Source organism: Heptranchias perlo, chromosome 7 (assembly GCF_035084215.1).
Source record: "Heptranchias perlo isolate sHepPer1 chromosome 7, sHepPer1.hap1, whole genome shotgun sequence".
NCBI classification, from domain to species: Eukaryota; Metazoa; Chordata; class Chondrichthyes; order Hexanchiformes; family Hexanchidae; genus Heptranchias; species Heptranchias perlo.
In genome coordinates, this window is record NC_090331.1 from 51,320,081 (window position 1) to 51,341,750 (window position 21,670).

General features: G+C 42.5%; 1 protein-coding gene across 3 annotated transcripts in view; it reads left to right on the plus strand.

The window, feature by feature from the left end:
- Positions 1-21,670, plus strand: part of LOC137323707 (cytoplasmic dynein 1 intermediate chain 2-like) — a 168,897-nt gene that overhangs the window by 98,920 nt on the left and 48,307 nt on the right. For all 3 annotated transcript variants that reach the window (XM_067987526.1, XM_067987527.1, XM_067987528.1), the window contains exon 5: positions 5,493-5,608. In XM_067987526.1, coding sequence (XP_067843627.1) covers positions 5,493-5,608 — 116 coding nt within the window. The remainder of the gene's footprint in view (positions 1-5,492; positions 5,609-21,670) is intronic.

Genomic DNA, 21,670 nt, shown 5'->3' on the forward strand with positions numbered 1-21,670 from the left:
CATTAGACTTATTGTTTTCCAAGAGTTAAATAGTCCCATTTTGATCCAACTATGCTGCGCAAGGGCTTTTTTAGTTTTTGGATCAAGTTCCTCATCCAGATTTGGCAGGTTTCCTCTTGATAGCCTGGTTAATGAAAAGAATGGCTATTAGGCAAGAATTTTTCTATTCTGTGATTGATACTTGGACTTTCAGCATTAAATATATAAAGCAAAATAGAAGAGTGTTATATCAAAATTCTGATAGAGAAATGGTTGCACAATCTTGAAACATTGCTTATATTTTGGAATGTCAACTTTTGCTGACCTTGGGCTTCAAACTAAGTTATATCAGGGTTCATATTACAGCTAGCAGTATCTGCCTTGCAAATTCTTGGGAAAGCTCGCTTGGTAAATATCTTCCAGTATCTAGGTACTAGTCCAGTCTGACTTGCTGCCATTCAGCCTGTCCTTCGGGTAAGGTAAAAAGGTAAAGTGACATTCCAATATATTTACATTCATGTCATGGACTGGTATCGAAAGAGTTATTGTGGATGCTATCTGTAGTATCCGTAGGTCTGCTATGGGAGCAACATCATATTTTTACTAAGCTTTAATATATCAGCTAAGGATGCCCTTCATCAAGGATGTCTAAGCCATGGAGCCTTGGTGTTCTACCAGTGGGGCAACTGTGCTAAAAATAGCCCATTCCAAACCGTCAGGCCACAAAATTCAAGCAGGACAAAGGAGTAAATAAGAAATTTAAGTATAAGAAAGAAAGAACTTGTACTTACATGGCACCTGTCACAAGCGAAGAAAGTATTTTTGAAGTGTAGTCGCTGTTGTGATCTAGGGAAATGAGATGAATGACCAGATAATCTGTTTTGCTGATGTTGGTTGAGGAATAAGTAATGCCCAGGACACTGGTGAACTCCCCTGCTCTTCTTTGAATAATGCCATGGGATCTTTTATATCCACCCGAGAGGATGGATGTTTAATGTCTCATCTGAAAGACTGCACCTCTAACAGTACAGCACTCCCTCATTACTGTACTGAAGTGTCAGCCAGAATCGTACGAATAGGACTGAACTGTTTTGGATTCAAGGGTGAGATTGTCTGAGTTCAGGGGCTGCGTGTGGAAAGGTCTGTCCTGATCAAAGATGTTACATTTGTATGGAGAGAACACCTCTCCACTTGGCTATTACGTCAAGTGTCCACGAGGATCAGTTGCAACCACCCATATTCACTTCATGCAAGCCTCTTTCAATTGTCAAGGAGGTCATTTTAATTCCATCTATCTGGGCTGGATTTGATCTCAGGCCCCAGAGGAAACTCACTACACTACCTGGTCTCCTGAGTGAACTGCATTGGTAGAGGGTGGTGTTTGTTCACTTCATCTGCTGCTGCAACCCTCATCCATGCCTTTGTTACCTCTAGACTCGACTATTCCAATGCTGTCCTGACCGGCCTCCCACCTTGCACCCTCCGTAAACTTGCGCTCATCCAAAACTCTGCTGCCTGTATCCTAACTTGCACCAAGTCCCGTTCACCCATCACCCCTGTGCTTGCTGACCTACACTGGCTCCCTGTGCAGCAGTGTCAAATTTAAGATTTTCATCCTTGTTTTCAAATCCCTCCATGGCCTCGCCTCTCCCTATCTCTGTAACCTCCTCCAGTCCTACAACCCTCCGAGATCTCTGTGCTCCACTAATGCTGACCTCTTGTGCATCCCCGATTTTCTTTGCTCCACCATTGGTGACCGTTTGTTCAGCTGCCTAGGCCCTAAGCTCTGAAATTCCCTCCCTGCACCTCTTCACCTCCCCACCTCTCCTCCTTTAAGATGCTCCTTAAAATCTACTTTGACCAAGCTTTTGGTCACCTGTCCTAATATCTCTTTAGATGGCTTGGTGTCAAATTTTGTTTGATAATTGCTCCTGTGAAGCACCTTGGGACGTTTTTCTACGTTAAAGGCATTATATAAATGCAAGTTGTTATTCATTTTGGCAAAAGAGCAGACATTTCAGGCCGGGGAAACACCTTTTATAGAGTGGGAAAGAAGCATCACTAGTGATAGGATATCTTAAAGTGATGATATCCCTTGTGGTTGAACATGATGCGAGTGACAATCTGATGATATCAGGCATTGAGGTGATTTTGACAGGCTCTAGTGGTTGTACCCATTCTAGAATTTGAGAAGGTTCAGCCTTGGTGGGCATATTGTTTAGTTTGTCCAGATTTTCACTGGGATCTTTGGTTATTAGTGCTGTGGAATTTCTATCATGGTCCATTTGATCTACATCAAGGTACATCACCTTTCCTTTTCCTGTTAGCACTTGAACCAATCACAGACTGGAGTGGGTCAAGTTCAGCTTTCCACAAGTTGAGGGGATAGATAGACTGTTCTCCCTGTACACCATTGCTCCATTATTATCTCTTCAGTGGGGTACTTTTCCCCATCAATTTATTTGATAGGCTGTGAAGGCACGAGAAGTTGGAGGAGCTCTGAAGTGATCCTCTTGTATGGGTCTTGCCTCCCTTCCTCATTATATCTGAAGGTGTTGACTGACCAGACTTGGACAAAATATCTTGATATTTTCGTCACTAAGATCTCTATTGGTATGCAGTGGAAGTTAATTCTTGTTCACTGCTGCAGAGATGGTGCCCAGCCTATCAAGAGGACTTTGCCCTTTTCCCTGCGGAGCTGACTAGGCACTGTTATTTCAGTGTTACTGCTTAAACTGCTTCCTAATATGTTACCACCACAACAAACAGCTTGCAGTTTCATCTAATAAGATGTAGCCAAAATTCCTCAGAAGAAAATAACCAGATACTGTGCAGTAATGGATGAATGATTGCAGATGGTAACCAAAGGAATGATTAGAGGTAGGTTTTGAGGATGATATTGAAGGAAGTAAGAGATAGCAGGGCAGAGGAGTTTAGGGAGAGTTTTAGAGTGTGGAGCTGTGATGGCTGAAAGCTCCATGTCTGAAGCAGCAGCCGGAGAGGAGTACACAATGGAGGCCAGGGTCAGACAAGTAAGAGGGCGCATGCTTGAACATATGAAAGTGCTGGACTTCTAGATGCGTTGCAATTTATGAAGGACAACACTTGAGACTGGCATGGAGGGTGTTGGAGTATTTGACTTTGGAGCTGGCAAAGGCATAGCTACGGGTTTCAACGGCAAAGGGGGTGAGGTAGGGGAAGAGGTAAGCGATGTTGTGGCGATGGACAGAGGTAGTTTTGGTGGTCGCTAAGGTCTGTAGTTTGAAGCTCAGTTACTGAGGATACTGACACTAATGGGTTCAACGTGATTAAGCTGCCATGGAGAAGGATGGAAGTCGGGGCTATAGCATGTTTTTGGTGAGAGCTGAACAAGAAGCCTTTGATCTTGCTGATCTGGTTTGAAAGAAAGTGTTGCCTGTGCATGCCTGGCATCGAGTCAAGAATCAATAATTGTTTACCTATATTCTCTGTTGAGAAGCAATTTTGCATTGGCTGGAAGTGTTTGAGGATCAATTAGAGAAGGATAGGTCCCAAGCCTTAATGGAACCTGCTGTGTATACTTGTATATAAGACTAGAAATTTAGGCCATCTGTGGGTTGAAAACGTTATTATCTTATATGGGAGTCATTGCGTTGCATGTACTGTACTTGTTCTTAGCCTGATCCCATTCTCTTTGTCTATAATGGACTCTTAGTGATTGGCTCTTTCCAACATCACCTTGCCCCACCCTCGAACCCTGGCATTCCACTTCTTAGATGTATGCAGAGGTGGCAGTTTTAAAATCAAATTTGCCAAACCCTGGGGAGTTAGAGACTGGTAGACTGTCTTATATGGTGGTCATAATTTTTTTTCCAGTGTTTTTGGCTAGAAAGTGTCAGGTGCCTTAAATGCAAGTATATATTTTTTTGTTGTGTGACTCTCAACTCTCAACCTCCTGATGGAATGCTCTCCCCTTAGCTACCGTATCTCTTAAACAGCCCCCTGCTAAGTATTGTTTAAAGATTAAAGCAGCTTTGCTAATATTACTGGGGTAGCAATATTGCTTGGTGCTACCCCTCCACGCTATTCTGCTAAATTGAAATATGGGATGAGTGAGTGTTTAAGGGCTGCCTAGCTAAATAAGTTGGAGTTTCATATTTTGTTTGATAGTTGGAGGGATATTGACTGATATTGGACTTTATTTAAACCACTGCAATAAATTGGAAGTAGATTGGGATAGACATCAGTGATCGGAAAACATGTTGAAACTTGGAGAAGTCAGTTGGCATCTTGTTCTTTTTTGGGAGTAGTCAATGGTTGCCTTTTTTAATACATCTTCCATTGTATTTGGCACTTGCTTTTCTTAGATTTCTTTGCTGTGCACCTCAACCCATACAATTTCCCTAATTTTAATAGGACTCATAGTCACTTGGTAAGATGATACTTCAGAACTGGAAAATTCATTAAGAAATTTCTTTTGAGACCTGGTAGTCAATGGAAATTTCTCAGTGTGAGTGTCTTTCTTTCTTTCTACATGTTAGAGAGCTGATCTTTTCTTTTTAAAATAAAAACAGATAAACCTAGCAGCCATCTAGACATAAAAACCTCCTCTTCTCTCCTTTCATTCCACTGGTCACCACCACAGTTGCCCCTTACCTACACTTAGTTTGGTCTACCTTTGGGTTTTGCCATACCTATTCTTTTTATCCTTTCCCATTCCTTGTTTCTTTAGCTGTGTTTTTTTTTGTCATACTAGTCTGTTTGTGTTCTTTCTCTAGAGGTAAGTATCTGCCTGTTAATTATTTTTTCTCAATATATTTTTGCTAATTGTAGTGCGTAACAACTTATTGCCATAGTTGCTATCTTATGATGTACTACCTATATTTGTCTGATGCTGATTAATTTAAATGTATTTTTCTTAATGCTTTTTAAATTAAATTGTTTCGCTTAGTATCCTTTCCTGCACAACTATTAAGTAATACAGTTTTAACTTTTATTATCCATCACCTTGTACACATTACATAAAATTGTATTAAAGTACATTGGAAAATATAGTACTCAATTGGTTAAGTTTGTCAATTATAGAAACAGAATTGTCTGAAATGAAATGTGCAATACTAACATCACTAATTTAACTTTTTTTTGATAATGCTGCATGATTGACTTATCAATCAATTAGGACCTTTCATTGGGATACCGATCCTTCAGTTCTGCAGCTTCAAGCAGACTCTGATCTTGGGTATTGCCTACTCATTCTACTTTTTGTACTTGTTCAGTCATTAATTGACACACAATGTTTCTGATCTAATTTTGCCTTTTATTAACTTATGAAGAACATGGGGATAAAAGTTACATCACCTTTGCTTTAAATATTTAGTGCTTGATATATTTTATATGCATTTCTTCTTGCTTTGTTATACTTGAGATTCAAACCTATTGTGATGTATTAATACAATTCTCAAAAGATTATTTTGTAAAATAAGTCATAGTTTTAAATGATTTTGTCTCTCCCTCTCCAAATCATTTCCTGACAGACGAGGAGCAATTAAACTGGAGATGGCAAAAATCACACAGGTAGACTTCCCTCCTCGAGAGATTGTTACATACACAAAAGAAACACAAACTCCAGTGATTACACAGAAAACTGAAGGTAAGATATCTTTTTTTTAAAAAATGCAATGGTTTAGATGTTACTAGAAAAGTATGAAAAATATTTAAGCATTTTTCTTCTATTAAAATACCATGTAGCAATAATGTTTTGGCGGATAGAGGGAATTTTCTCAAATTAAATCTTTTTCAACAAGCAAATTCTAACGCTGTTTAATGGTTGGTACATGCCCTATAAACAAACCAAAAGTCAAACATTCAGGAATACAGAATTATCTGTTCCAAAACGTTATACGTGGCAAATTCACCTGAGGAAGTTGTTAAAGCTTAATGTGGTATAGCATGTAGGCTGATGTGTGGGATGTGAAAATGACATATTATAGCAGCTCATAAATGCAGAGAGTACAGGTAAGCATTTTATCACCATTACCTGAACCTTGAGTTGTGTTTACATCCTTGAAATACGCTGGAGCATTTGCTGTTTTTAGTAATATGTGTACCGATAGAGTTTGTGGGAGCTGTTTAATTTTATATTCATTCAGTTGTATGTTTTTTGCTGGCCGCAGTTGTGGTTTATAATCATAGACAAGTCTCCTATAGTTATACTATGGGATTGGAACTTCGGAATTGTGGTTTGTTTCACCATATTACAGGAAATGGCATGTATCATGTATATTGAAAATTAACAATTGTTCATAGGCCAACAAAAAGGAGTTCATGTCACACTTAGTCTTTCTAAAAGTTTTTTTGCATTTGAATTGATGTCCAATTTTTTGTGTAAATGAAAGGGCATTATTTTTTCTCTGTCCTTGAGAAGTACTTCTACCAAAGGGAATACAAAGATACATGATTTCCGATCTTACTGTGGGAGGTTGGTACCTACCTGGTACCCTCCTATCTCACTACCCTTATCAATGGAACACGGTCCTGGTTGATGCCCTGTAGGAGACCAGTAGGATTGCGTGGCCGTTCAGTGTGTAACTGTAGTCTTTGTGTCTGTTTGCAAAAAACTTTAGAAACACAGTTTTGTAGTGTCTCCCATATTTTATATTTTGGAACTAAAATAGCTTAACTTAGGTGTGTGGCTATTACAATACAGTAGTTAAAGGATGGGGACGTACTTTCAATATAATGTTTCATCCTGTATTTTCTTTCTCTCTCTCTCCCTTTCAATAATTCCTCATTTCTCATCAAGCATCTACTCTGTTCTAGCTTATCCTGTGCATACACTCAAATTTATACTATATTTCTTGAGAACTTTTAACTGTGTTGATTTGTCTTAATAATTGCTATACTTCTTTATGAACTAAACTGGATTTCTTGACTTCTCCAAGCATACTACTTTCTCTCCTTAAAGCAACCTGCTATTAATGACTGTGTCTAATGAAAAACTGCCTTGCTTATATCCCAAGAACAAAAACAAAAAGTGCTCAGGCAATTTGATGTGTCAATCACTTCTCCCCCATAATTGAAACACTTCCTTTCCAATCCAACATTTCAAAAAACCTTCAACTCTCATTGTATCGAATGCAGTTGGCTGTCAGTGCTGATAGTCTGGGTCGGGGGTTGACCCCTACTGAGCACAGAGGCCATCCTTTTTACTTTCACAGGAAGGGTTTTTTTTATAAAGACTGAGCATTTAGTTAAGTTGTAAACTAGGTGAAAGGAAAACTCTTGCTTTAGCCCCTGTTATCAAAAGGCTTTCTCAGGAACTATACCAATTTAGGTGCTTCTCAATTAGGAACTGTTTCCAAGGTCAAATAACTTTTTTTTAAACTTCATTTGCCACTTGTTTATTGACCCTGACTTGGCTTTCCGTATCAATATCTTAAAAGTCTTTGTTTTTTATATCCTCAGATTCTTACAAACAAAGTTCTAATTCTATCCTAAGGCTTATGCTACTACTTCTTCCAACAATGCCAACTCCAAATGTTGTGCTATCACTAGAAATTACTGTAGCGTCTAGGTTGGAGAACGACTGAGAACAGTTGTTTTGTTGTTTTGCTGTTCAGCTGCCTAAGTGAGATGATTTGTCCTCATGTTTGAATCTTCATGCAGCAATGCAATAATTTGGTGCACAACACTGAGCAGACAAGTGGACGCCCAAATCTCAGCTTTTCGAATTGCAATGCATTTTAACAATAATAAAGTAAAATAAAACTAGAAAAGGACCTTAGTAATATTAGGATTTTAGTGGTGGATGAAGTTCTTTTTAAAGCAAAAAGTTACTTAGCAAATGTAAAATATATTTTAAAGGAGAAGGTAAACGCTGGTCAGAGTACTTTGAATGTAAAGTATTTGACCTGTCTTGGAAAGAAAAAGTTTTTTAAAAAAATGATACAGTTGCAGAAAGGATTTGAAAATTTAGTCTGGCTTTCCCTTATTTTGTAGAAATTTACTATTTTGGGTCTCAATATTGTGCAAGAACTTGTTCTGTATAGATCAGCATTCTTACTGATCCAGACTGTCAATTGGGAGTCACTTGAGTTGGGTATCTTCAGTAGTAACAGGGTGAAACTTGGTAAAATTAAATTCTGGTTAACTATGTAAAATTGCAAACTGTTCTAAATTTTTGCCTTTATGGAAGTATTTGTAATAGAATTTTGCTTCTTCCCCCTCCTCCTTATTACATAGAATTACATAGAAATTACTACATGGAAACAGACTGTTCAGTCCAACCAGTCTGTGTTGAAGATTGCCCTCCACAGTAGTCCTAATCCAGTGTTATCCAATGGAAATCGCTGACTAGTGTGGCTAAGATGTCACTGTTTTAGCCACATGCACTAATATTAGTAGAAAATGCCTTACACACAATACAGGTAAATTAATTCATGTGTATATTTACTTAACAAACATCTACCACCATTCTGAGAGAATCATTCTCTTTCACCAAAGATTGGAATTCTGGCATAAGTTTATCAGACACAGCACATCTTAATGCAGCAACTCGGTTTTTGGCCAGGAGTTGTGAGCAGTACTTTGACTTCATCAGAGTGATCGCAGAAAATGTTGACATGCAAATCGAGATACGTCGGACCTGCCCCTGCTCTCCATCCAGAACGCAGTTGGATATTGCTTACTCGTTGCTATGATGTGCCCTGATGGAGCTGTTCGTAATTAGTTAGGCTTGTTTCCTTCTGCTGGCCTGGATTGGTGGAACTGACAATGAATACAGCTTCCCTTCTCCATACAATGTTGCTGGTGTTTCCATGGTGCTGAAGTCTGGCATTTTCACCCGTGTTGCACACCATTTTATCAGATAACCACGGAAGTAAAGCACATACAATGATCAAAAAACACTCATACACTCTGCTTTTTGTCTTATCATTTTACCTACAATCACAAAGGTTAAAGTACATTTGCATACACCGTGTGACTGAGTATTGAGATCACGTCAATTACTCATTTTTATTTACTAATCATAAATGCAATTAGCCACATCTGGATTCCAAATTAGCTGCATGTGGCTAAACTATTGGACAACACTGTCCTTCTCTCATGTGACCACCCCGTTCCATATCCCTTTATTCCCTCTTTCCTTCAGTAATCTATTCTTAAATGTTGACATGGTCTCTGCATCAATCACTAACTCTGGTAGTGCATTCCAGTCTCGCAGCCCTCTGTATTTAAAAAAATGTTTCTCCTGATCTCTGTCCATAATCTCTTACATACAATCTTATATCTATGTCCACTTATTCTAGACCCCTCAATCACTGGAAACAATCTGTTTCTATCTGTCCTATCCTTTCATAATTCTAAACACCTCTTATCAAATCATCCCATAATCTCCTCTGTTCTAAAGAAAATGGCCCCAATTTTTTAAAGTCTGTCTTTGTATTTGTATTTCCTCATACCAGGCAGTTTGCCAGCAAATCTGTACTGTACCCTCTCTATTGGCTCAACATCCTTACTATCGTCTGGAGCCCAAAACTGCACACAGTACTCCAAGTGTGGTCGTTCTAAGGCTTTCTCTAGATTAATCATTATATCTTGACTTTTATATTGTATACCTCTTGCCATAAAACCCAGTATTCCATTAGCTTGTTCTATGGCCTTATCCACTTAAGGTGCTGCTTTTAATGTTTTGCGAATCTGAATCACCAAATCCCTCTGCTCTTCCACATCATCCAACCTTCCCCCATTCAAGTTATCCGGTCATGTCCTGCCACATTGTCTTACTTAAGTTTAACTAACTTCTGTAATACTTTCCTTTTATTTATTACAATATCTCTAATTTCATTTTTAACCAATTCAGAATTCACCCCATGCCCAAACCCTCTTTCCTAAACATTGCAGAGTACTTTTGAGGTATCCCTGCCAATTGTCTTTTATCCTCCACTAACTCACTATCCTCTCCTCTCGGAGTCTGCATTCTTAACAATTCTCTTTTTACTGATCTATTTGGAGAATACTTTAGTGTATTCTATACCCTATTTTAGTAAATCTATACTAACTATATTTAATCACTGCAGTTCTTGTCTGCATTGTAACACACTTACAATGTGATTAAATGAATGTTACCTCAGCTTAGTCTGAAAATGTGACTTCTTATGCAGTGCTTCCAAGTGAAAGCGATACTTTCAGTTCATAGAATCAGAATTTTACACCTCCCTTCATAAAGTCAGAGATGGGGCTGTTCGCTGATTGCACAATGTTCAGCTCCATTTGTAATTCCTCAGATAATTAAGCAGTCCATGCTGCATGCAGCAAGACCTGGACAACATCCAGGCTTGGGCTGATAAGTGGCAAGTAACAGCATGCCACACAAGTGACAGGCAATGACCATCTCCAACAAGAGAGAGCCTAATAAACTCCCCTTGACATTCAATGGCATTACTATCACCAAATTCCCCAATTAGAAACTCAACTGGAACAGTCACATAAATTCCGTGGCTACTAAAGCAGGTCAGAAGCTGGGTATTGTGTGGTGAGTGGCTCACCTTCTGACTCCCCAAACCCCCCCTTCTACCTACAAGGCACAAGTCAAGATTATGATGGGATACTCTGTACTTGCCTGGATGGGTGCAGCTGCTACAACACTCAAGAAGTTCGACACCATCCAGGGCAAAGCAGTCTGCTCGATCGGTACCTCATCCATGAGCTTAAACATGCACTCCCTCCACCACCTACGTACCAGGGCTGCAGTATGTACTATCTACAGGATGCACTGCAGCAAGTTGCCAAGATTTCTTCATCATCACTGAGTCAAAATCCTCGAACTCCCTACCTGACAGCATTAGTACCATCACCACATGGATTGCATCAGTTCAAGAAGATGGCCCATTAACACCTTCTCAAGGGCAGTTAGAGATGGGCAATAAATGCTGGCTGTGCCAATGATGTCCATATCCCGAGAATGAATTAGGCCAAAAGGCCCCTTTTTTCTTTTATCAGGCCTGTGTCGGCTCACAGGAAAAGTTGTCTACTTAGTCCCATTCTATTGTCTTTTTAAATTTTTCTTTTTTAAATAGCTATCCATTTCCCTTTTAAAAGCCATTACAGATTGTGCTTCTAGTACTGTTTCTGGTCAGGCATTTCGTATCTTAGCAGCCCTCTGCATAAAAAAAAATCAAAAAAATCTCCTCTTCCTTCTTTTGATGGTTTTAAATTTATGTCCTCTACTGACTTATTGACCAGTTAAAATAGTTTTTTCTAATTTACCTATCACACCCCCATATAATTTTGAACAATCCATCACATCTTGCGGTAACTTTCTCTGCTCTAATTAAGAGTCCCAGTTTTCCTAACCTCCTTATAACTAAAGCCTTTCATCCCTGTATCATCTTAGTGAACGTCTTCTGGGCCCTATCCATGGCCTTCACGTCCTTCCTAAAGTAGGGTGCCCAAAACGACATCATAATCTAATTTCAACCCAAGCAATTATATTGAACGGATTTAGCATTGTGTCTTTGCATTTGTACTCAATGTCCCTATTTATAAAGCCTTGGATCTCATATGCTTTTTTTCAAACAGCTTTATCAACTTGTTCTCCTGCTTTAAAAGATTTCTGTATCTGAACCTTAAGTCTCTGCTCCTCTACTCCTTTTAAAGTTTTGCCATTTAGTATATATTTCCTTTCCTTATTCTTCCTCCCAGAATGTATCATCTGCATTAAATGTAATTTGATGTCTATCTGTGCAATCTCCTAGTTGATTTGTAAATATACAGCAGGGAACATTCTATACTAGTTGGCATATTCATAAATTCTAGAACCATGATATCCTGAATTTGAGATACGCACTTCAGTTAGCTGCTATAATTGAGGGGATTTATCTACAGATAATGTAAATTAGCAGATAATGGAGAATTCCCAAATTTACACTGCTGATTGATGTTCTGAACTTTGCATGCTCTGTTCTTTCTACTCGCCTGTGTCAGTCCTGCCCAATTGCAGTTACTTCCAAAGGTCCTGCCAGCAAGATTAGCTGGCTTTGGACATCTGATCCAATCACTGATATGTCTTGTAGCTCCTGCACATAACCAGCACGTGAGTTCAGCCATTGAACCTGCCACAAATCCGAGAGAGCTGGCCAAAAATGCTACCGTGGTGCTCGTGGATCTATAGGGGTATGTGCGAAAGGCATACTATGGTCATCTCCTGTCTTCCTGGCAGCAGCTACAGCAACATTGATATTAGTGGAGTTGCAGCTTTAGAATCAATGTGAAGCCTGTCTGCTTTAACATGCCCCTTACCAGCATATGCTACAGAAATTAGTTCACAATGCTACTGCGAGTTAGCACTCCCATCTCCTCTTTGTAGATACTTTAGAAGGTGCACATCAGGAATGTGGGATAGTTGAAGTTGCATTTCCTCAGAACCTGTGTAACCGCACCCCAGCAGGAATCCATGCCTTAACAAAAAACTTGCATATATATAGTGCCTTATAACATCTCTCAAATGCTGCAAAGCACTTCACATACATCAAATTATTTTGAAATGCAATTACTGTTATTACCTAGATGAATGTGGAACCAGTTTACAGCACAGCATGGTCAATAGCAGTGAGATGAACGACCAGTTGATTTGTTTTTTGATGATGTTAGTTGAGAGAGGCATATTGCCAGGACACCACTACGAATAGTACAGTGGGATCTTCATTGTTCACTTGAAACACATAAACGGGCAGATGTGACCTCAATTTAACGGGGGGAATTTTAACCCCCAAGGAAAACCCAAAAATGTTTTATATATACATAAAGAGCAAGAGGATAACTAAGGAAAGAGTAGGGCCTATTAGAGACCAAAAAGGTAACCTATGTATGGAGGCAGAAGATACGGGGTTTGGTTCTTAATGAATACTTTGCATCTGTCTTCACAAAAGAGGGGGACGATGCAGAGATTATGGTTGAGGAGGAGTGTGAAATATTGGATGGGATAAACATAGTGAGAGAGGAGGTATTAAGATGTTTAGCATCTTTGAAAGTAGATAAATCGCCAGGCCCGAATGAAATGCATCCCAGGCTGTTAAAAGAAGCAAGGGAGGATATAGTTGAAGCTCTAACCATCATTTTCTGATCCTCCCCTGGCTACAGGTGTGGTGCCGGGGGATTGGAGGACTGCTAATGTTGTACCATTGTTTAAAAAGGGAGAGAGAGATAGACCGAGTAATTATAGGCCAGTCAGTCTAACCTCAGTGGCGGGCAAATTATTGGAATCAATTCTGAGGGACAGCATAAATTGTTGTTTAGAAAGGTACGGGTTAATCAAGGACAGTCAGCATGGATTTGTTAAGGAAAGGTTGTGTCTGACTAACTTGATTGAATTTTTTGAGGCGGTAACAAGGAGGGTTGATGAGGGTAATGCATTTGATGTAGTGTAAATGGATTTTAGCAAGGCTTTTGACAAGGTCTCACAAGGCAGACTGCGATCCATGGGAAAGTGGCTCGTTGGATCCAAAATTGTCTCAGTGGCAGGAAGTAAAGGGTAATGGTTGACGGGTGTTTTTGCGACTGGAATGTGGGGTTCCACAAGGCTCAGTACTAGGTCTCTTGCTTTTTGTGGTATATATTAACGATCTGGACTTGAATGTAGGGGGCATGATCAAGAAGTTTGGAGATGATACAAGAATTGACCGTGTGGTTGATAGTGAGGAGGAAAGCTGTAGACTGCAGGAAGATATGAATGGACTGGTCAGGTGGGCAGAAAAGTGGCAGATGGAATTCAATCCGGTGAATTGTGAGGTAATGCATATGGGGAGGGCAGACAAGGCAAGACAGTACACAATAAATGGGAGGATACTGAGAGGTGTAGAGGAAGTGAGGGACCTTGGAGTGCATGTCCACAGATCTCTGAAGGTAGCAGGACAGGTAGATATGGTGGTTAAAAAGGCATACGGGATACTTTCCTTTATTAGCTGAGGCATAGAATATAAGAGCAGGGAGTTTATGCTAGAACTGTATAAAACATTGGTTAGACCACAGCTTGAGGACCGTGTACAGTTCTGGTCACCGCATTACAGGAAAGATGTGATTGCACTAGAGAGGGTACAGAGGAGATTTACGAGGATGTTGGCCAGGACTGGAGAATTTTAGCTATGAGAAAAGATTGGATAGGCTGCGGTTGTTTTCTTTGGAACAAAGGAAGCTGAGGGGAGATTTAATTGAGGTATATAAAATTATGACAGGACTAGATAGAGTGGATAGGGAGGACCTATTTCCCTTAGCAGAGGGGTCGGCGACCAGGAGGCATAGGTTTAAAGTAATTGGTAGAAGTATTAGAGGGGAGCTGAGGGATCATTTTTTCACCCAGAGGGTGATGGGGGTCTGGAACTCGCTGCCTGAAAGATTGGTAGAGGGAGAAACCCTCAACTCATTTAAAACGTACTTGGATGTGCAGTTGAAGTGCTGTAACCTGCAGGGCTACGGACCAGGTGCTGGAAAATGGGATTAAGATGGACGGCTCTTTTTCAGCCGGCATGGACACGATGGGCCGAATGGTGGCCTCCTGTGCCATAACTTTCTATGATTCTATGGTGAGAAGGTAAAATGTTTTAAATTCTCAAACCCGACCCCAACCCGCCTCCAGTGTCCGTTTTCAATGGAGGCGTGTTTAGCTGCTTGCGAGTAACCTGCTCGCCGGAGGCGGGTTATAACATCATAGAATTTTACAACACAGAAGGAGGCCATTTGGCCCATCGTGTCTGTGCCGGCCGAAAAAGAGCTACCCAGCCTAATCCCACTTTCCAGCTCTTGGTCCGTAGCCTTGCAGATTATGGCACATCACGTGCATATCCAAGTACTTTTTAAATGCGACGAGGGTTTCTGCCTCTACCATCCTTTCAGGCAGTGAGATCCAGACCCCCACCACCCTCTGGGTGAAAAGATTTCTCCTCAACTCTCCTCTAATCCTTCTACCAATTACTTTAAACCCAAGTCCCCTGGTTAATGACCCCTCTGCTAAGGGAAATAGGTCCTTCCTATCCACTCTATCTGGGCCCCTCAATTTTATGCACCTCAAATAAATCACCTCGCAGCCTCCTCTGTTCCAAAGAAAACAACCCCAGCCTATCCAACCTTTCCTCATAGCTAAAATTCTCCAGTCCTTGCAACATCCTCAAATCTCCTCTGTACCCTCTCTAGTACATTCACATCTTTCCTGTAATGTGGTGACCAGAACTGTACGCAGTACTCTAGCTGTGGCTTAACTAGTGTTTTATACTGTTCCAGCATGACCTCCCTACTCTTGTATTCTGTGCCTCGGCTAATAAAGGAAAGTATCCCGTATGCCTTCTTAACCACCTTATCTGCCTGTCCTGTTACCTTCAGGGGATCTGTGGACAGGTACTCCAAGGTCCCTCTGTTCCTCTACATTTCATAGTATCCTACCATTTATTGTGTATTCCCTTGCCTTGTTTGCCCTCCCCAAATGCATTACCTCGCACTTCTCCAGATTTAATTCCATTTGCCACTTTTCTGCCCATAAATGACCAGTCCATTGATATCTTCCTGCAGTCCACAGCTTTCTTCCTCACTATCAACCACACGGCCAACTTTTGTATCATCTGCAAACCTCTTAATCATGCCTCCTACATTTAAGTCTAAATCATTGATATATACGACAATAAGCAAGAGACCTGACACTGAGCCCTGCGGAATCCCACTGGAAACAGCCTTCCAGTCGCAGAAACACCCATCGACCATTACCCTTTGCTTCTTGCCACTGAGCCAATTCTGAATCCAACTTGCCACTTTCCCTTAGACCACATAGGCTTTTACTTTTCTGACCTGTCTGCCATGTGGGAACTTGTCAAAAGCCTTGCTAAAATCCATGTAGACTAAATCAAACACGCTACCCTCATTGACCCTCCTTGTTATCTCCTCAAAAAAATTCAATCAAGTTAGCGATTGGTCGACCATTATCGCATGCTAATGAGGCACATTTGAAGAGATTTCAACAGGGATTTGACTTTAATGCCTCCAACGTGGGTTTCCCAAGGCTCTGGAAACTCGCCAGTGAAATGGAGGTGAGATTGAGTGTCACTTCATGGGGGTGTTTAAAATTCTGATTGCCCGATATGAATAAAGGCTCAGTGCTTACAGCTGCTTTCTTAGTTCCCTCTGGCAAACGTTTTGCAGAGAGTTCTTGTGACCATAGATGTGTTTCAGAAGTTTGGAGGCATTTGAAACTGACAACATCAGCATATGGGGAGCCATGGATGTCTTCGATAGGACAAGGAAGACAATCTCCATCCACGGCAGCAAGGTCGTGCTGTGGTGGGATCTACAGGTGCACAAGAGAGATGGAGAACAGTAGAGCGGCCAAAGTTGCAGGAGGCACTACCCACGTGAGAGGCTTCACAGACAGAGGCTCAGCTTCCTTGACCTATCTGAAGAGCATTTGTTCCTCAGGCTCAGATTTTTTTTTTATTCGTTCATGGGATGTGGGCATCACTGGCGAGGCCGGCATTTATTGCCCATCCCTAATTGCCCTTGAGAAGGTGGTGGTGAGCCGCCTTCTTGAACCGCTGCAGTCCGTGTGGTGAAGGTTCTCCAAAGTGCTGTTAGGAAGGGAGTTCCAGGATTTTGACCCAGCGACGATGAAGGAACGGTGATATATTTCCAAGTCGGGATGGTGTGTGACTTGGAGGAGAATGTGCAGGTGGTTTGTTAGCCAAGTACCTGCTGCTCTTGTCCTTCTAGGTGGTAGAGGTCGCGGGTTTGGGAAGTGCTGTCGAAGAAGCCTTGGCGAGTTGCTGCAGTGCATCCTGTGGATGGTGCACACTGCAGCCACAGTGCGCCGGTGGTGATGGGAGTGAATGTTTAGGGTGGTGGATGGAGTGCCAATCAAGCGGGCTGCTTTGTCCTGGATGGTGTCGAACTTCTTGAGTGTTGTTGGAGCTGCATTCATCCAGGCAAGTGGAGGGTATTCCATCACACTCCTGACTTGTGCCTTGTAGATGGTGGAAAGGCTTTGGGGAGTCAGGAGGTGAGTCACTCGCCGCAGAATACCCAGCCTCTGACCTGCTCTTGTAGCCACAGTATTTATACGGCAGGTCCAGTTAAGTTTCTGGTTAATGGTGACCCCCAGGATGTTGATGGTGGGAGATTCGGCGATGGTAATGCCGTTGAATGTCATGGGGAGGTGGTTAGACCCTCTCTTGGAGATGGTCATTGCCTGGCACTTATCTGGCGCGAATGTTACTTGCCACCTATGAGCCCAAGCCTGGATGTCATCCAGGTCTTGCTGCATGCGGGCTCGGACGGCTTCATTATCTCAGGGGTTGCGAATGGAACTGAACACTGTGCAATCATCAGCGAACATCCCCATTTCTGACGTTATGATGGAGGGAATGTCATTGATGAAGCAGCTGAAGATGGTTGGGCCTCGGACACTGTCCTGAGGAACTCCTGCAACAATGCCCTTGGGGCTGAGATGATTGGCCTCCAACAACCATTACCATCTTCCTTTGTGCTAGGTATGACTCCAGCCACTGGAGAGTTTTCCCCCTGATTCCCATTGACTTCAATTTAACTAGGGCTCCTTGGTGCCAAACTCGGGTCAAATGCTGCCTTGATGTCAAGGGCAGTCACTCTCACCTCACCTCTAGAATTCAGCTCTTTTGTCCATGTTTGGACCAAGGCTGTAATGAGGTCTGGCGCCGAATGGTCCTGGCGGAACCCAAACTGAGCATCGGTGAGCAGGTTATTGGTGAGTAAGTGCCGCTTGATAGCACTGTTGACGACACCTTCCGTCACTTTGCTGATGATGAGTAGACTGATGGGTCGGTACTTGGCCGGATTGGATTTGTCTCGCTTTTTGTGGACAGGACATACCTGGACAATTTTCCACATTGTCGGGTAGATGCCAGTGTTGTAGCTGTACTGGAACAGCTTGGCTAGAGGCGCAGCTAGTTCTGGAGCACAAGTCTTCAGCAGTACAGCCGGGATGTTGTCGGAGCCCGTAGCCTTTGCTGTATCCAGTGCACTCAGCCGTTTCTTGATATCACGTGGAGTGAATCGAATTGGCCGAAGACTGGCTTCTGTGATGGTGGGGATATTGGGAGGAGGCCGAGATGGATCATCCACTCGGCACTTCTGGCTGAAGATGGTTGCAAATGCTTCAGCCTTGTCTTTTGCACTCACGTGCTGGACTCCGCCAACATTGAGGATGGGGATGTTTGCAGAGTCTCCTCCTCCTCCTGTTAGTTGTTTAATTGTCTACCAACATTCACGACTGGATGTGGCAGGACTGCAGAGCTTTGATCTGATCCGATGGTTGTGGAATCGCTTAGCTCTGTCTATAGCATGTTGCTTCCGCTGTTTAGCATGCATGCAGTCCTGAGTTGTAGCTTCACCAGGTTGGCACCTCATTTTTCAGTACACCTGGTGCTGTTCTTGGCATGCTCTTCTACACTCCTCATTGAACCAGGGTTGATCCCCTGGCTTGTTGGTAATGGTAGAGTGAGGAATATGCCCACAGCGCCTCATGGATGCCCAGTTTTGAGCTGCTGGATCTGTTCTGAATCTATCCCATTTAGCATGGTGGTAGTGCCACACAACACGTTGGATGGTGTCCTCAGTGCAAAGACGGGACTTCGTCTCCACGAGGACTGTGCGGTCGTCACTCCTACCAATACTGTCATGGACAGATGCATTTGTGACAGGTAGGACGAGGTCAAGTAAGTTTTTCCCTTGTGTTGGTTCGCTCACCACCTGTCGCAGGCCCAGTCTGGCAGCTATGTCCTTCAGGACTCGGCCAGCTCGGTCAGTAGTGGTGCTACCGAGCCACTCTTGGTGATGGACATTGAAGTCCCCCACCCAGAGTGTACATTCTGTGCCCTTGCTACCCTCAGTGCTTCCTCTAAGTGGTGTTCAACATGGAGGAGGACTGATTCATCAGCTGAGGGAGGGCGGTAGGTGGTAATCAGCAGGAGGTTTCCTTGCCCATGTTTGACCTGATGCCATGAAATTTCATGGGGTCCAGAGTCAATGTTGAGGACTCCCAGGGCCACTCCCTCCTGACTGTATATCACTGTACCGCCACCTCTGGTCGGTCTGTCCTGCTGGTGGGACAGGACATACCCAGGGGTGGTGATGGAAGAGTCTGGGACATTGGCTGAAAGGTATGATTCTGAGTGTATGGCTACGTCAGGCTGTTGCTTGACTACTCTGTGGGACAGCTCTCCCAAAGATGTTAGTCAGGAGGACTTTGCAGGGTCGACTGGGCTTGAATTTGCCTTTGTCGTGTCCCTAGTGGTCCATCTGGTTTTATTCTTATTGTGACTTTTTTTAGCGAGATTTTACAACTGAGTGGCTTGCTAGGCCATTTCAGAGGGCAATTAAGAATCAACCACATTGCTGTGGGTCTGGAGTCACATATAGGCCGGACCGGGTAAGGACAGCAGGTTTCCTTCCCTAAAGGACATTAGTGAACCAGATGAATTTTTACGACAATCCGGTAGTATCATGGCCACCATTACTGATACTGGTATTTTAATTCCAGATTTTATTTAATTAATTGAATTTAATGAATTGAATTTCAATTCCCCAGCTGCCGTGGCGGGATTTGAACTCATGACTCTGGATTATTAGTCCAGGCCTCTCGATTACTAGTCCAGTAACATAACCACTATGCCACCGTACCCTTAATTGATCTGGCAGGTGGTCACAGACATCTGCAGCCTCCTTGAAGAAGAGCTGCTTCCTGCTGAACCTGGTGGCCATACATTGCCTGTTGCTGTCAAAATCAACACTGCCTTCAATTTCTTTGCCTCTGATTCCTTCCAGTGCACCACTGGACATTTCAAGGGTCTCTCAGTCAACTGCACCTGTATGTAGAAGGCAGGTAACAGACGAGTTGTTCGCCAGGTCGTCTATTTATTTTAACTTCCCCTGCGACAACAGTAACCAGAATGAGCGGGCAGTCAGTTTCGCCTCTCTGATTGGCTTCCCATAGGTACAGGGTGCCATTGATTGCACGCATGTGGCAATCCGAGGACCAGTTTTTATCATCTGCAAGGGATTTAATTCCATCAACGCACAGCTGGAGTGCAACCCGAGAAGAGGTTCATGCAGGTGTACACCAGATTCCCTGGGAGCTGTCATGATGCTTTTTATACTGCGGCAGTCCAATATTCCAATCCTCTTCCTACCAGAAAACAGACTTCAGGGCTGGCACATAGGTGACAAGGGATACCTCTTCAAACTTGGCTCATGACACCTGTGAGGAACCCCACCAATAAGGTGCTAGAATGACAGCCACATGACCACCAGGTGTGACATTGAGCAAGCCATTGGCATGTTGAAGATGTGCTTCTGGTGCCTGCATAGGTCTGGAGGCACCCTTCAGTACTCGCCAACGAGGGTGTCCAGAATGATAGTGGTGTGCTGTGTCCTGCACAACATTGCGCAGCAGAGAGGGCTAGAGGTGGGGGATGACCAAGGCGCTCATCAATCATCTTCTGTTGATGAGACCTTTTGAAGAAGAGGAGGAGGACGAGCAATATGAAGATGGGAGACCCATCACCAGACTAGCCGCGTACATTGCTGCCCAGGATGCCAGGGATGCCCTCGTAGCTCGAAGGTTCAGCTAGTGACTCAGATTGGAAAAAATAAAATATAAAGTTCTCTGGCCCACTATCCAATGTTAAATAATTACTTTGTGTCAGTATTTGCATAGAGGAAGAGGATAGCATGCCGGACACCCCAAGGAAACTAATTTTGAATTGGGGCAGGGACTCGCCATAATTAACGTAAGAAAATTAACTAAAGGGTGACAAATCCCCACGATCAGTTGGTTTCCATCCCAGGGTTTTAAAGGAAGTTGATGAGAATATTGCAGAAGCCCTAACTATAATCTTCCAATGTTCTCTCGATTCAGGAACCGTTCGTTTAGATTGGAAAATTGCACATGTCACTCCGCTATTTAAGAAAGGTGAGAGAGGGAAATCCGTGAATTATAGACCAGTTAGCCTAACATCTGTTGGGAAATTACTAGAGTCTATAATTAGGGATAGAGTGGCTGAACACCTTGAAAATGTTCAGCTGATCAGAGAGAACCAGTATGGATTTGTAAATGGTAGGTCATGTCTAACGAACCTGATTAATTTTTTTTTGAAGAGATGGCTAAAGTAGTGGACAGGGAAATGTCTATGTATGTTGTTTATATGGACTTCCAGAAGGCATTCGATAAAGTCCCTCATAAGAGACTGTTAGCTAAAGTTGAAGCTCATGGAGGGCAAATTATTGACCTGGTTAGGAACTTGGCTGAGCGGCAGGAGACAGAGAGTAGGGATAATGGACAGGTGCTCAAATTGGCAGGATGTGACTTGTGGTGTCCCACGGGGATCTGTGTTGGGACCTCGACTACGCAATGTATTTATTAACGACCTAGATGACAGGATAGAGAACCACATATCCATGTTTGCTGATGACACAAAGGTAGGCAGCATTGTAAGCAGTGTAGATGGAAGCATAAAATTACAGAGAGATATTAATAGATTAAGTGAATGGGCAAAACTGTGGCAAATGGATTTCAATGTAGGCAAGCGGAGGTCACCCACTTTGGACCGAAAAAGGATAGATCAGAGTACTTTCTAAATGGTGAAAAGCTCGAAACAGTGGTGTTCCAAAGAGCCTTAGGGGTCCATGTACATAGATCATTAAA